General features: G+C 32.3%; 2 protein-coding genes across 2 annotated transcripts in view; one reads left to right on the top strand and one right to left on the bottom strand.

Moving 5' to 3' along the window:
* Window positions 1-2770: 2770 nt before the first annotated feature.
* LOC144545048 (uncharacterized) overlaps window positions 2771-17905 on the top strand; it is a 73609-nt gene continuing 58474 nt past the window's right edge. Inside the window, exon 1 of the mRNA XM_078293601.1 lies at window positions 2771-3549. Coding sequence (XP_078149727.1) covers window positions 3522-3549 — 28 coding nt within the window. The 5' untranslated portion in view covers window positions 2771-3521. The remainder of the gene's footprint in view (window positions 3550-17905) is intronic.
* Window positions 13260-16578, bottom strand: LOC144545379 (wall-associated receptor kinase 5-like). The gene is made up of 3 exons (XM_078293979.1): window positions 15617-16578; window positions 15222-15389; window positions 13260-14561 (listed from the first exon to the last, which is right to left on the bottom strand). The coding sequence occupies exons 1-3, from the start codon at window positions 16530-16532 to the stop codon at window positions 13414-13416; spliced, it is 2232 nt and encodes a 743-aa protein (XP_078150105.1). The 5' UTR covers window positions 16533-16578; the 3' UTR covers window positions 13260-13413.

Here is a 17905-nt window from a genome sequence, read left to right on the forward strand (position 1 = left end):
GGGCAAACGGTTCTTTTGCTTTTATTTCCTCTTGTCGCTGCTACATGGGGCCCATATAATCAGATGGCTTGTTAAGCGTCGACGGATTTTGTGAACTCAAAATTATCTCCAGGACTTCAAAAATTGATATAAAATCAACCCCTTTGAGTTTTTAGGGTCTCGTTATATCAAAATTTAAGAAATTGGAATTTTAGAGTATTATATTCACCTATTTTCCAAGAATTAATATAATAAATTACTCAGCCATATTCCCAAACTATTTACAGTGCAGCGTAGTTAATATAAAAAACATATAAGATTTATTCATAACAAATAAATTGAAAATACGAATTTAATTTTTTTTTTAATTTGGAAATATTCATAAGGGACTTGATAACAACACCCAAACAAATCCCCCACTCAACCCCTGAGTCCTCAAACTTTCTAGAATTTCGGCGCCCATTCATATCCAATTATTTAAATCTCTGTTTACAGATCTTTGTCCCAGAATTACACGGGATGGGATTTGACGGGGATTAATTATGTATATGGGTACGCACGGAATTATTTATGGGAATATTGAAATGAGTGTTCAGTTCGGTTGTACGATGAGATTAGTTCTGAGAAATCTTATTTTTCCTTTTAATATGCTTGATACCAATGCAACTATTCTTATTAATAATTATTAGTATAATTAAAAATAATAATAACATAACCATACTTATTATTAATTTAAATTAGCAAATTGAAATTAATAATAAATTTAAATTTAAATTTAAATCAGCAAATTGATAATTAACAATTTTTAATTTACTTGAAGTAAAATAAAAAAAAATGTATATTTTTAATTTTTGTTGAATACTATTTTAGAAGGTTGGTTTTTCTATTTTAAAAGATGAATTTCAATTTAAATAAGACAAAAGTTGTCCAGCATATGTAAAACATTGGTTGTAATTTATAAAAAAATAAAAATGTTTAATATAATACCCATTCTTCATACTTGTGCTATGTAAAGTGGAGAAAGGAGAGTCGAATTTTTTATTAATACCCTAAAAAAAAGATTTTTATGAAAATGTCCTCAATTTTGTTTTTAAAAAAAAACTGCTCTAACCGCCCTCCCACAGGGACGGCTAGCTCTCAGCATCTGACTGCCTCCCAGTGGGGCAGTCAACTTCTTTTTTTAAGATCTTAATATTTTCATTTAAATAATTTTGTGGAGTTTCTCAAATACTTGTTTATGGTGTATTACAAAAAAAAAGACATTTGATATATTTATGAGAGATGTCGTAACTCTTTATAATTTCGACTTGATTTGTTAGTTTGACATCACAAATTTAAAGATAACACTAATTTTGTAGAAGAGAAGTAGAAACAAGAAATACATGAGATTTAGATGCTTGTTGTAGGATTCAAAATTGAAAAGACAGTTGGAAACGGGTGAACTAGTTGGAAGACACAGTTGGGGATGATGGCCCGAGATTAAAATATTATTTTATTTCTAAATAATATAAAATCGACGTATACGTGCCAAATATACGGGGTGCCAATGTCAGAAACATAGGGAATATTATGTAACGACTCATTTCAAACATGATTATTGATGCAGCTCTTTATTTCCTACTCAATAGATTTCCTGTAACAACTCATTTCACATATATATACTGCATTTCGGAGGTAAAAACAAAGTTGTCCATAAAAAGTCAACAAACCTAATCCATTAAATATTAGCAGTTGATATATATTATGCTGTCAAACATGAATACATGATATCGATCGTTACCGATAACTATATATGGATCATTCATGAGTCATGACTTGTGGGTGGGCACATGGCAGTAATTGTTATTTTAATAAATAAAACAATAAAATATGCGTACAACTCCTTCGAACGATGTTCCATCATACATCGTTTCCTTTTTTAAAAAAAGAGAATAAAGATTTCATCCGCTCTCTAATACTAACAAATGATAGCCATACGAAATTTCTTATTGTTATACTCAATTTGTAAATAAATCTCAAAATAAACCAAAATTTTACTGCATTTATTTTAAGGCTTTTAGTTTTGATCATTGTTTGACTACTTAATTTTATATTAATTAATTCAAAAACTTATTAAGTTTTACAAGTAATAGTTAAGTTTATCAAGTCATGATTTCAAACACATTATTGCCATTTGACTAAATAAAACATGACATGATTGCCACTTGACTCCAAACACATTAACCTAACTCATTGCATGTGATGTGTAAATACATTATTGCCAGTTGAGTAAATACATTATTGCCATTTGAGTAAACCCATTAGCCTAAATATCTCAAGTCAATTTGATATGTTTTGAAGTTAAGCATATCAATAATTTGGTGAGCACAAGAACATCCAAGTTCTACTCAAGTATTTGAATTTAGATTTCACAATTTAATTTTGAACTGAAGATAGAGGACAAACTTAAAGGAAAATGAAATATAATAATGAAAATTTTATGGGACCTTTTCTGCTCCGACGTGTAATTAATAGTTGAATCTACACAACTTGCTACACAGAAAGATGAAGAGTGTGAAGCAGAGGATCTGTATACCCTTATCTTGTCCACTTGACCACTTGCCTCTATAATTCTCATAAGTTTTCTAATTTGCCTCATCGTCATTAGGAGACAGAGGCGTAGAGACCAAGACTGGTGTCATCTCCTCTTTGGTACTTCTTTCTACATATTCTCTCCAATTTATCTGCATCTTTTATTATATACTAATTTTTATTTTTCAAATCGTAATTGGGTGATCCAGATCTCGTAAGTTTTCACAACATGTTCCGTGTATATATGCTTACTAGATCTAGTTGTGAATTGTTGTGTTCGAATATTTGCTAGTTTCATATCGAACAAAAAGTGTGAATTTTTATTTGTTTAGATTGCTTTTTTTTTCCTCTAAATTTTTGGCTCTTGGTAAATGATTGTACATTATCTATCATTAAGATTTGATTCGCTGTAGATTTGTGTATATCTTTTAAGATTGAATGACGATCTGGCTTTTAGATTTAAGATTCAATGATGATTTGTGCTACAATTTTTATGGAGGCTTAAACGCTACGTTTCAATCTTTAGCTTTCTTGTGGGCTTAATTAAATCTTCTACTGTTAGTCAAATTGATGGCAATAATATTTAGAATAAAATATTTAATAACACAAGTTGGTTAAAATGGATAATAGTATTATTTATAAGTTGTATTTTATATACTAAAATGTGACTGAAGTTTAAGTTAGTCTAAAAACAGATAGGTATGTCATTGTCTGATGAATTATATATATAGTCTGTCATCTCATATATATCTAGTGTTTGTTGTTTTACCTAGAGTGTCAATGAAATCCTTTAATTGATCAATTTTTAGGTCAAACTAAGCAACACATAATCTAATGAATCCTTAACTTTTGATTAACCTGGATATGGTTTTCCCATGCTTCTTCGTTTAGCATATGTATTCAATATTTAATCACGTTCCACATTATTTCAGAACAACTTGTTTGTGGACTAATCGGGAAGAGGGTCAGAAATGAGTAGTGATGCAATACAACTAGAAGGTGAAATACAACCAGTAGATGAGAGACAATCAGTAGATGTAATACAACCAGCAGATGAGAGACAACCAGTAGATGAGATACAACTAGTAGATGCAATACAACCAAAAGTTGGAGTACAACAAGTAGATAAAATACAACCAGTAGATGAAGTACAACCAGTATATGGGACACAAGCAGTAGATGCAACACAATCAGTAGATGAAGGACAGTCAGTAGATGAGATACAACCCGTAGATGTAGATGAAATGAGTGATGATTCCCAAGAACTAGTAGATGAAATACAACTAGTAGATGATGGCATAAACCTAGTAGATGAAATGAGTAATGATTCCCAAGAACTAGTAGATGATGGCATAAACCTAGTAGATGAAATGAGTGATGATTCCCAAGAACTAGTAGATGAAATACAACTAGTAGATGATGGCATAAACCTAGTAGATGAAATATCATCCACATCAAAAGAATTTAATGATTGGGTTGTGAACATAGGAGCTCGATTAGACAACCAGTTCTCTCACCCAACCGAACCATTGCAAGCATCGCCAGATAGCAACAGTGAACAAAAGCCATCTATATTTTTTAGAATTTTGAAACCCAGAATGGTTTATTTTGGGGAGTATTCATCACATGAAACACCTGCGTGGAAATTTGTTGGATTTATGCGTGCAAATTTTGGTCTGAATGTAAGTTCATACCTTAAAGATATCCAAGAGAAGAAAGATCTAGTTTTGAGCTACTATCAAACAGATGAAAAATTTCGTTGTAGCAAAGATTTCCTAGAATACCTACTGATCAATAGTTGCATCTTTCTATTTGCGATTCTTTCATTCCAAAATATATGGAACAAAATAGGAGAGAAAAGAACTGATCCAAGAGATCAAAGGTACTCCAGAGAGTTTAATAAATTACAAAAATATATAAGGGAAGACCCGACTTTTTTTAAACGTGAAATGGTGTCCATGGACTGCCAGATACCGTGGTTTGTTGTCAAGGCCGTATACGAAAAGCATTCCAACTTAAGCAAACTTGTTGACACCCCAATCGACAAACTTGCTCTATCATGCTTTGATGATCTCTATCCGAGAGTGCACAAGTCCAGATTGCCTTTTGGTGCTTTTCCCCAAGATGGATTCAAACATCTACTGCACATCTTCCATTGGACTCGAACCCCCGAAGGGAAGTTTCAGGTCGAAACATTTGAACCAATTAAGATGATGGATGAGTTCTATATACCTAGTGCAACAGATTTGAAAATTTCTGCAACTGTTTTCAAAAAGCATGCCGGTGGTTCCATTGATGTGTCTTACCATAACAGGATATTATCTGGAGTGATGCAATTAGCACCCTGGCACATTTTGGATTACAGCATTAAAATATATAGAGATCTTTTAACATTTGAATGGGTGTATGGCGAGCTCTGTGGGGTCCCCATCACGGCCTATGTTGCATGCATGGTGTGCTTGCTACAGACACAAGAAGATGTCAAACTATTGCGAGTGAATGGTATCATCCCAAGCACAAGGGATGACGAAAATGAAGTTTTGCGCAGAGTACAAGAGTTCAAAGAATTAATTTGCGATGATGTCCCCATGTCGAATGACCTCTATGATTTGTCGAAGAAGATGAGGACACATCATGAAAGTCGTGCCAGTAGATACTACGCAGAGTTCAAGAGCACCTACTGCGGGAATCCATTTATAACAATTTCTGTCCTTGCCGCCGTGTTTTTGTTTTTCCTTACCTTTATTCAAATTGTTATTCAAGTTGTATTTAGTACGCTTACCTACTTCCTGGCACAAAAAACCTACAACAAATTACATTGATTGCGCCAAACTAAGTACACACCTACATATATTTATATATCATCTTGTATCCTTAATTTTCTTTTATTTCATAATATCATGTATCCAATTTAAATTGTGTGTACCGGTGGTTTTTCTTTGTTCAATTCACTATGTTGCATGTGCTATCATGTATGTTGTACCTTATTTTCAATGGAATTCAATTGTCATTTTTATGTGCCTATGTGGGGTCATGTGTGATTTTTAGCTTTGATCTTACTGTTTAATATTAGCATTTAACATTGCGTTAGCTGTCACACATGGGGTCCATCCCGGGAACTACGGATCATGGTACATGGGTTGGCACTTGGCACATGCTGTTGTTGATAATATATTAATATTTAATAAAACCATAATATACTCTGCAATGAATGGGGCCAAGGTGTTATTAATAGCACAAGATGTCCTGTGTTATAGCTTTAAAAATCTATTGGATTGACTTTAAACTACAAATTTAATTCATTCAAACTCATCTCCTTCGTCATATGCGTTTCATTGATATGAAAGATCATATTGCGGTGTCCAGACTGTTTGATCTTTAAAAACCCAAAGATTTAGTAGAGTTGTTTAGGATTAATCATAATTAAATCTATAAATTAGTGTCATGTCAATGTAATCAAACCCACAAAAATCAATACAATTCTCTTCATTAAATCTCTTACAAGAACCACAATCGGACGATGCATTGTAAATTAGATACATATATCGTATCTTGAACAATTACAGATTCGAAATTCATAGTACTGTCACAGTAAATTCATGGTAAATTAGATTCATAGTACTGTCAACTCGAACAATTTGATCAGTGATTCAAAATTCTTAAATTTAAGCGTCGGAGTAAATTCATACTATGATATACTAGGATCTTTCAGTAATTTAAGTACGAAATTAATATCGACAAGGAGTTGTTGGGAAAGGGGAATATTAGATGGGCTGAATCTTTCATGATGAACTTTGCTCAAGCAAGTCACACCCGTCTGTTGAACTACTTTCCTCTCCTGTTGAGTGTTGACTCTCAAGTCTTCTTGTTTCTATTTCAAGTACAGACATGTCTTGTGATTTCATAATTCACATGCTATTGACTGACTGGAAACCCAATAAAAAAAAAATTAATAGTTTTCTATTAATATTTTTCTGTGCTAGCTCTTTAATATAGAAAAAGGTACACATTTTTTTATTGTTTTACACTTTTATTTAATTCAATCATTTTTAATTCTAAACCGTCCATGCAAATTCTAGCACGGATCTCCCGGGCTTGGTGAATTTAAAAAAACAAATCAAACCCTTTTCTAATGATTCTTCGTTTTGAACTGTTAGAATTGTCCTGACCACCTTTTTTAACTGTTCAATAGACAACCGTTAGAAAATGATCACTCTACAATTTACAATTGTCCTGACCACCTTTTCTTATCTAAAATATCATAATTTTGTGACTGGTCATTTCGTTCATTTCACATAAAGCGGAACAATTAATTGAATGTACAAAAAGTTGTTGGGACACATAGCTAGCTATTCATCATATTCATTTCACAAATGGTATTTAATAATTGAACATACAAATTAATATTGCGTTTCGAGAAGTATGGTTCATTCATGGCTCATGGGAGGGCACACCTTATTCTTGATTTTTATTTATGAAAAATATGTAATATATATACAACTCTACTAATGGTCTTTTTTTTAAGAAAAAAAAATAAAAGATTTGAAGTTTGAGACAATATTAGTATAACATCATTTTTTCTATATTAGTAACGATGCATATTTATAATTTATTGTGGTTCTATGTAAGATTTTGCAGCACTTTTTATTTAAAAAAATATGTAATTATTCTGGTTGGGCATTTATTAAATGTAGGGTTGGGACCGTTCTTTTCACATGTGCTGTTCATAATTCATAATTGAGGGTTGGAAGTTGCATAATGAATTGAGCGTACAAGAAGCTGTTGCGACACAGTGCTATTCATAATTCATTTCACATATGCTGTCAAATAAATTGGAAAATATTTCAATCTCATAGTGGGAAAAGGTGCTAATTAAGTTGCTCTTGGGGTCTTATAAATTGAAAATTTGTTAGGTCGATACTACGCAGAGTTCAAGAGCACCTACTGCGGGAATCCATTTATAACAATTTCTGTCCTTGCCGCCGTGTTTTTGTTTTTCGTTACTTTCATTCAAATTGTTATTCAAGTTGTATTTAGTACGCTTACCTACTTCCTGGCACAAAAAACCTACAACAAATTACATTGATCGCTAAACTAAGTACACACCTATATGTATTTATATATCATCTTGTATCCTTAGTTTTCTTTTATTTCATAATATCATGTATCCAATTTAAATTGTGTGTACCGGTGGTTTATCTTTGTTCAATTCACTATGTTGCATGTGCTATCATGTATCTTGTACCTTATTTTCAATGTAATTCAATTGTCATTTTTATGTGCCTGTGTCGGGTCATGTGTGATTTTTAGCTTTGATCTTACCGTTTAATATTAGCATTTAAGATTACGTTAGCTGTCACACATGGAGTCCTTCCCGAGAACTACGGATCATGGTACATGGGTTGGCACCTGGCACATGTTGTTGTTGATAATATATTAATATTTAATAATACCATAATATACTCTGCAATGTGTTATGGATAGCACAACATGTCTTGTATTATATCTTTAAAAATTTATTGGATTGACTTCAAACTACGAATTTAATCTGTTCAAACCAATCTACTTCGTCATTGATGCGTTTACATAAACAATTATAAATTTTCAAATTCATTTTTCATCATTTTCTGACCGCCTAACTTTATACTAAATGAACTAAAAAATTTATAAATTTTACATGTACACACATCAATGGCAACATATAGATCGATTAATTTTGACAGATTAAATTTGTCGTTTGAAATCAATTTGATAGGTTTTCAAAGCAATAGCACCGGATGTCTTATATTATTCATAGCACCTTAGCCAAACTCATATACAATTATTTCAAATTTTATTATATTTTACTTCTGGTCTTTTTTAAGAAAACATATAAAAATTTCTTCTTAATTAATTAGACTATTTAAGAGCTCCAATTTTTATATATGATCTTAAAAATTACCAAAACCAAAAGAGTCAGGGTCAATCTGATAAGTAAATTGACAAATATTTAAACTTATAAATAACATGGTCAACGAACACTACTACCGGATTGTAAACTTCTATTGGGATAAAATTGGATCTGCTAAAGGATTCTCTATTACTAGAGACCAACAATATAGATGAAGCACCAATACTTCTACCAATTCAATAACGATAGTAGTTTGATTTTCTCCTATCAGTACAAAACACATTACCGATAGGAGAAATATACAACCTCTATCGGTATATAGTACATTATTTACTGATAGAAGCAATGTGATTATCATATCGGTACTGAATCCCTCACCGCCGACGTGCCAATGTGAGAAACACAGGGAGACATTCTGTGGATGATTCTAAACAGGAGTTGTAGTTGTAAGGATTGATAAATCTGGTACAATTCTACTACGTACTTTCTAAAAAGTAGATCCGGCCATTGCGATAAAAATCTGAGACTTGAGGTGAGTGCTGAACGTACATATATATTTCTTTAAAAGACAAAGGAATTGTTTGTGAGTAAAATTAAAAATACTTGTGGCATGTGCAATACTACCGCCAAATTAGATTACGACTAAATTGATGCAAACATATAGGCAATAATGTGACTTGATGTATTTTGGATTAATTTGCTCACAAGGATGGGCAAGTTACTGATGATAGTCTGTAACAAGTAGTTGATTGATAGGGAATATTTGTTTGAAATTCGCATTTGTTAATACGTTGTCAAATTTATCTTGTGACGTTCCCGTAAACTTGCATTTAAAAAAAAAAAAAAAAAAAAAGACTTTCCCGAAAACTACGGTTCATTCGTGACTAGCTCTTGGTTGGGCACTGACATGTACTGTTGATAATTTTCTATATAAACTATTTTGGTAGCTGCCGAATGGTTAAAAAAAAGATAATCTTTTATATAAAAGAATATTAATATATTTCTCCCTCAAATGATAATTGAAGAGAGTTTCAGATTCACTGGCATTCAACTTACCGTCTCACCCTATTCTCACCCTATTTCTTGTCTTTTTCTGTTTAAAACCACAAGTGAAACAAAGAAATTTGAGATTTGACAAGTTAAACAAATTACGATAGTATGATTTTAAATTATAAATAATTGCAACAATTATGAAAATAAAAATTCAAATTAGTAATTTTTATTTATATAAATGACTTGGTCACTTCTAATCATACTTGTACTGTGTAATTGTTGAATCTACACAGAGAGACTAATAAGAGTGCGAAGCAGAGGATCTGTATGTAATCTTCCCATGTCCACTTCCCCTATAAAAAAGACAAGCGTGCTCTCATCTAGCTAGGTTAGTTCTCTCTAATTCTCAGCTATATATATATTGAAAATAAGATAGGGTGGGTAATCAGATCGTAGTGGATCCTCAAATCGGTAAGTTTAAACAACAGGTTCAGTGGATGTTTGCACTAGATCTGTTTGTGAATTGTTGCTGTGTTGGGAGATTTGTTAGCTTCATATCCGAGAGAATGAGTGCTTTGTATTTTGTTTGTTTTGTTTTATCCTTTACTTTTTCAGCTCATATAAATGGTTACATTAGATCTGTTAATCAGGACATTATATTTTACTAAGATTATTTTAATCTGCGGTAGATTTGCGTAGATCTATTAAGATTGAATGATGATCTGAATTCTAGTTTATGTATTAGGCAGACTCGTTTTTAACAATTTTTGTATATCTAGGCTTAACGCTTTGTTTCAATCTTTAGCTATCTTAAGGGCTTAAATTTTGTATATAGTCAAATAGCAATAATAATTAGACTAAAATATATAATAACATAATTTGGGCAAATTGGAAATTTGTATTAATATTTATAAGTTGTATTTTACATACTAAAATGTGACTGAAGTTTAAGTTTTCAAACAGGAAAGGTATCTCATTGTCTGCAATGAATTATATATATGACCTGCCATCTCATATTGCTATTGCTTTTGTTATTTGAGTGGGAATTATATACGAAGTTCTCTTTTTACGGTTTGTTATATTATCTAGGATGTCAATTAAACCCGTTTATCTGTTTACCCAATTTATCAAATTTGATAAAACGGGTATGAGAAATTAAAATACTTTTTTGTTTGGTTAATTTAACGAGTACGGATATACTAGTAATTTTTTTTTTGTTACCTCTTATTATATAAGAATATGGACAAGCTATTTTGTGCTGATTAACTTAGAGAGTAATTTATAAAATAAATTTACATATGATAACTTTCTTAACATTAATTATATAACTTTCTTATTATTATTATAATTTACATTGATTTTATAACATTTCATATCATAATATTTTTAGTAAATTATGACAAAAATGATTTATCGAACATTTATATCATTTTATTTAATTAAGAAATTACATTTTAAAATAATTGTATAAAAAAATAAAATGTTTATATTTGATGATATTATGTACTTGATATATAATATATCTATTTTTTGTTATATTTATGAATTAAATTTTATAAGCTATTAATTTATTCGATAAATTTCCATTATTTGTTTCAATTCACGTTACCTTAACTGTTAATGATTGAGGCTTTTACTCTTTACTTTTCCTCCATTGGATAAATAACCTTTGTATGAATCTGGCAATAATTAGTGCTAGTATAGTTATATTACAGCTCTGATGTCTTAATTTAAATCATCTTAGGATTTGCAATTTGTGGCACTGTAAGTTTTCAATATTCTAAGGTTAACTAACAGTTTAGAATTCTGGTTTATAACCTATCAACATAAGACCTTATTTATCTTGTTAACTTGAATTTAAAAAAAAAATGAAAAATGTTAGTTGTCAGTGGTGAGTAGTGAATTGTGAGTATAGTTTGAAATATTGTACATAATTGGATTTACTTAGTATAGTTTGAATTTTTTTTAAGGTCATGGCTAGTTTACTTAGTATAGTTTGAAATATTGTAGATAATTGAATTTAGTAAATTTGTAAATTGGTTGTTAGTACAGTTTGAATTGGGTACTTCTTAAATAAATAGAATATAATGGAATTGGTAATAAGCGCATATAATATTTTTAGTTTGAAGATGTTTTGTACGGATGTACAACATTTTTGAATCCTAATAGCTGGTTCTGTTGGTAGTTGTGGACCTTATTAGGCTGAATACACAAGTACCATCTGATACATGCATAGATTTAATCATAGTAGTGTTGAAATATATTTTCAGTATTGATACAAAGTGATATGATAATTACCACCAGATTTTTAATCAAAAACAGCGGTTTTAACAATGGTTATTTAATAAAAAAACTGATGTTAAAACCATTTTTAACGCCGGTTTTTATTAAATAACTGGTGTTACAACTTTTGTTAAAACTTTATTTAACAATGGTTTTTAACCGGTTGTAAAAAAAATCGTATTTCTAGCAACCCTATCATTAGCAGCGGTACAGAAACAGATGGTAAATATCAAACTTAACAGGTTCTAAATGTGATTTCTGTAGTAGTGTTGTTTTCTATTTCCCTTTTAAAGAGTGCAGTTTACATGTTACCTTGTTTTATTCTGAATGTGGCGGTTGTATTTTGTTTTGCTAACCTTGTGGGACTTAGACGGTGAAATTCGTGTTCTAGAATTAATGTTCGGAAGGTGAATTGCCTCTCTCTATTTTCTCTGTTACTCTCGGCGCAACTGAGCATTTATTCTCTTCCTTCTTACTGCTGGCTCAATTTTTCTTTTTGCTCTTTTTTTTTTTTAGCTCAAAATTGAGAGTGCTGCTCCCATTCCAAAGCTGACTAGAACTGTCCAGTTCCATCTCTTCTCATTTTCTTTTCATTCTTCTTCATTTCCTCTATTAGCCACAACAATTTTTCTCTTTTTGATTGGTCTTGGACCTTTCTTCCCTCCCCTTCTTTTTATGGGTCAACAGTCAACACTCAACACATGGCCCCTATGTGAACAGTTATTTTCGTTGTATGTATATAACGGTTGTATTGATGGTGTTTATACAGTCCTAATAGTTGTAATAATTCTACGAAAACTGAGAGGGCACCAGAGGGGCTGTTCATAATCCTTATATTTTGAATATCTAGGTTGTTTTCAGCCTTGGATTGCCAGCCAGTCATACATGCAGATTCTCAACTGGAAGTTGAAAAGGTTTGATCATAACGTCACGAATCTCCAAGTATATTTGACACATGAATTGTCATGATGTCATCAATTTGGATTGCCAGTTTGTCATTTCGACGATCATTTTTCCTAACAGCTGTCATGGTTTCATTTGCTCTCTTAACAGTTTACTAAACTGTAAAGTGATTTCCATAGTGAATCGTTATAAAAGTTTAGTGCGCATAACACAATTGTTGCAACAGTAATCTGCACAGAAATTCTGATATGGATGGTGTTGTGCTTTTGTTCTGAATATTTTTATGGTGCATTGTGCTGCACTTGAATTTTAAAGTACACTGTGCTGTACTTTGATTTTATAAAAGTAGATCATGTTGCAGTTGAATTTTCATGAAACTGCACCATATTGTCATACATTTGTTTATATTTTTAGAATAAAACAGGAAAAATGACTAGTAAACGAAAGAACTCGGAACATAGCAGACTCCAAATCCGATGAAGGCCAAATGCAGTTGCTTGGATAATGGGACGACCTAAATTGGCTGGGAACAAATCTTGATTCTCTATTCTTCTCCATTAAACTTTTAACAAATTTTCTTAATTCCCAACATCTCTCTTTCCTACATACACAAATGTCCCAGGTTACTCCCAGTAATAAACAATACAAATACAGAGCAGCAAGGTTTTATTTGGCACAGTACATTCAAGAAAATAACTTAACAACAGAATTGCAAGAAAACAATCAAATACAATAGTTACAGAATATGGTATCTTGACAGGAAACCAAATTTTAAGCAGCTTAGTTAACCCACATCACCTCGGTGCTCCGGTGATGATTTCCAACACAGCACTATATTGGGTACTATTAAAACCAGATGCATTTGACATAGAGGAAAAACTGGTTTCGCCGGGCAAGCACTCCGTCTCTTCTTCATCAATTTTCTGTCCGGGCAAATTGTTATGCAACCTCACTAACTTTTGTAATTCTTCCACAACTTGCCTCATTGTCGGTCTATCATCTCCTTTTGGGCTCAGACACTTGAGACCAATCTCAGAAATTTCATCAAGAATCTCCATAACACTCTCCTCATTAGCTATTTCTACATCAAACATCTCATGATGCTCATTTTTCCTTGCTTTTGAAAGAAAAGATGTAGATAATGGCTGCTTTTCCCCATTTTCATCTGTATAAACTGCCCCCTTCCTCGTTATGAGCTCCAACATTACTACCCCAAAGCTATATACATCACTGTTCTTTGTTATTATCTGAGTGTACAGGCACTCAGGGTCTAGGTACCCATGTGAAAAATGGACAAGCTCGACAATTTCATTTACCGGCACAACACTTGAAGCTCCAAAATCGGACACCTTCGCAGTATAGTTAGCATCTAATAGTATATTAGCAGACTTAACATCACCATGAATGATAGAGTGAGAGATGGAAGAGTGGAGATGATCTAGAGCCACTGCCGAATCGAGAGCAATTTTTAGCCGAGTACCCATGGAAATTGACTTTCTACTTCCCTTTCTATGAAGAAAATCAAAAAGTGACCCGTTGGGGACAAATTCATAGACCAACATAGGAATATTAACCTCTAAACAACAACCCAATAATCTAACTATATTCTTGTGGTTTATTTGTGAAAGAAGAATGATTTCATTCACAAATTCTCCTCTTTGTGCTTCTTCAACTTCCTTTGATTTCTTGATGGCAACAACGTGGTTATTTTCTAACAACCCCTTGTAGACATTCCCCTGGCCTCCCCTGCCTAATACATGAGCATCACTGTAATTATCAGTTGCATTTTCTATTTGCGTTTTACTGAACACGCGGAGATGGTTGTCCATCATCTCATAGTATCTGTTATACTTTTCTTTTTCCTTCATATGCCTTCTATGTTGTTGATACCAAACTACCAGGAAACAAAAGCCCAACAAAACAGCAACGCCAAGAATAGAAGCTGTAAATTCAATAACAAACTTGACTAAGCTGGAAACATAAGCATGATTACCACTAACAAGAATGATTGTAGAAAAAATAATAACCAAGTAATTGTAGTAGGAACAACAACAATACTATAGAAAAACACCGCAACAAATAAAAACAGAAGATTGAATAGTCATATAATGTATGATTGTTTATGCATACCTCGGTAGTTCGAATTTTGATATAACACAATACAAAATTACTTGTGTGAATTCTCTTCCAGCATATAACTATTGGTGCAAAATTCAATGCATAGATCTTGTTTATTATTATTATTTTTAATTGTTTATTGCAAAGCCATACAGAATGTTTCAAACTTTTAACTGGCTATGTAAAGAGAGTTAAGAGGAAAAATAAATAAGAAAAAAGGCCAGATAATTCAGAACGACTAATCAGTTATCTAGAGTATAGACTAGTCGTTAGTATATTAGGCTATAGAGAAATTAACCTCATTTATAAATGGACTTTTTACTGTCACTATCCGCGAGGGTAAAGTGTTTTTTACTGTTAGTTTGAATTTCTATTGACTTACCCTTAGCAATAGTTACTTTTTACCCTGGCGACTAGTAGTAGATTCTTGTAGTAATTATTCAATTTAATTGCTCATTTATCTCAATAAAGAAAGAGTACTTACCAATAGCCACTCGAGCAGGATAGGGAAACTTCTGTGGATCTTTGGTGCAATTTCCAATTGTGGCATTGCCATGTGTGCCTTCCTTACAGGAACACTCGTAACTTCCCTCTGTATTTTTGCAATTTCCATGGCAGGGATATTTATCCGGAAATTTGCATTCATCCATATCTGTTCAGCTCCAAACACAGTAAAAATTAGAGAATGAATTATTTTATAAGCTTAATTAGAATAATAACGATATATAATTTCTACAATCTTGATTTTACAAGCTTTCAGAAACACTATCAAAATTCCTGTGAAATGTAAAATAACAAAAATAGTTTGACATAAGAGAGACAATATACCTGATGAGACAAAAATAGTTTTACAAGCTTAATTAGGCACAAGTTAATTACCTGTGCATCCATTTGGGATGTAGGGATTGCCCTCATATCCTTCCAAGCATTTGCAAATGTATCCCTCACCATTGGTACTATTGTCACATCCGCTGTATTTGCTTTGGCATGCTGAACTAACACTGCTTTCAACATGTGCTCCCAGGCATGTTACGTTTTCTCGAATAGCCCAATCAAGTACAATTGGGACCATTTTCATATTCGTCTCATAGAATTCGAACCCTTGTAGATCCTGGACACTGAAGTTGTACCAGTCTTCCTGCACCAGCATTGCGTATTTGCATGGATTGAATGACCAGGCATCGTTTGGACCGGAACTCCACTGAACTTCATAATAGTTGAGACCTTGTGGGATGGATGTCTGGCAACAACCCAACCCATTGCAGGAACCACCATCACCAGTTGTGCCGCTCAGGCTATCACAGAAGGAAAAACAGCCTGACGAGTAATTACGACCATTAGCTTGGTAAGCAGAAATAAATGCCGATGCATAGCAGCCAATTACAGTGAACTTATTACGTCTGTGGGAGAAGAGAAATGGTTTTAATGCTTTGATACGAAGACTTGGATAGTTATAATTATCCACATCGTTCGTCTGGTTTTTATAACAGTCATAGCCAATGTAATTGAGGACTTGTGCTTCTGCAGTAGCTATGTTGATATCTAACACTTCGATATTTTTACCCAAGATTAGTTTCGGGGGAGTGGTGGAGTTGTTGCAAGTAAGGTTAAATCCCTCCCGGTAACAGCCAGGAAGGGTGCCAAATGGGTAGGGGATGGTGATGTCCCCGCATTTGTCTGGGCAACCGGGAAGTGATGTGGGAAATGTTGAGGCTACCAAAGGTGTTGGCAAGAGTAGGCTTATTAGTGTGAGGTAAAGAAAGCACTGTAATAGTGATTGTGTCACACAAGCCATGGATATCTCTCTCTTTCGGTTCAAGTCTATCAATGAGTTTGGACTGGATATTGGTTTAACAAAGTATTAGTAATGCAATTTTATAGAGATCGGAAATACAGTTCTCTTTTCTTTTTTTCCTTTCTAAATACCAAAAAGCAACAGCTAGCGTACAGTATAGGTTACTGGACTTAGACTCGCAAGTCTTGCTAGGCTCACAGCCTCATTAATTGGAGTACCTTTTACTACCTAAATTATATAGAAGAAAATTACACTCTTTGTTTATTTAATTAAGAAAAGTTAGTCTGGGACAATATCAGTTTCCACCGCATCGATTAAGGGTTAACACAAATTGATGAATAACAAACTTATGATTGCTAATGCTTCGTGCGAAATTTCTAGCAGAATATATATTACACAGATTATCTTTACGTATTTGGAATTATTTTTCTTATATGCATTCCATTTTTGGGTTCTGTAATATAACAATAATTCATTTTTGGTTCAAGAACGTTTCGTGACCTTTATGTTTCTTAAGCAATGCTGCCATATTGTTCATTTCTTTTTTTTTGAAGGTCAGTGAGCGGCTAGCTCATGCATGCCATATTGTTAATTTCAGATTAGATAATTTGCCAAACCGAACCATCTCAAAAAAATAAAAAATAAATTAAAGATCGTTGTTCTGAATTAATAAATGGATGTCCATTAATCATTTTATTTTCTCAAAAAAATATTTTTCACCTCCCATTTATTATTAGAATTAATGTAGATGACTTTTTATTTAAAATTTGTTGCCTATAAATAGAACTTTTGTAAGATTGTAGTACACATATGTAAAATATATTATTAAGAAAATAATCATCCTTCATACATGCTCTCTATCTTGTTTATTTTTCTTTATTTTATAACATTTAATCAGCATGACAACTCTATTAATTGAAGATTGAAGATAAACATTGATATATTCTTGATTTGAAGTCTTTGGTATTGATTTATTTTATTTTATATTTCAATAAAGAATGAATATTCTTTCGGCTACCAACAACAAGAACAATAAATATACATGTCTCGCTTTTAAAGATAAAAAATATTTCTCTTGTTTAGTAATACAAGATGCCAATTTTAGTATTATTTGGGTAGTACAAATTGATTGAATGCTCCACAAAAGTTAGCTTTTAGTTGTATGGAGGAACACAACTTCAATTTTAAGGAAATATATACCATGTTGAGATAACCAACAAAGAAAATATTGAATACCTTAACATTACTAGTAAAATCTCTGATAGAAATGCATATTGAAAAAATTCCTTATATTTTTCTCCGATTTGTACAAAACATATATGAGGAGGATACAAATGCTTCCATTTTTTGTGCCTCCATCATGCCTTCATTTT

Source organism: Carex rostrata, chromosome 27 (assembly GCF_964058835.1).
Source record: "Carex rostrata chromosome 27, lpCarRost1.2, whole genome shotgun sequence".
Lineage (NCBI taxonomy): Eukaryota > Viridiplantae > Streptophyta > Magnoliopsida > Poales > Cyperaceae > Carex > Carex rostrata.

Bases quoted from the DNA above. Each gene is read 5' to 3' on its own strand.
- LOC144545379 (XM_078293979.1), bottom strand. From the start codon at position 16,532: ATGGCTTGTGTGACACAATCACTATTACAGTGCTTTCTTTACCTCACA. The intron at 15,390-15,616 runs GTAATTAACTTG...GGAGCTGAACAG, and splicing joins CATCCCAAATGGATGCACAG to ATATGGATGAATGCAAATTT. The intron at 14,562-15,221 runs GTAAGTACTCTT...TTGAATTTACAG, and splicing joins TCCTGCTCGAGTGGCTATTG to CTTCTATTCTTGGCGTTGCT.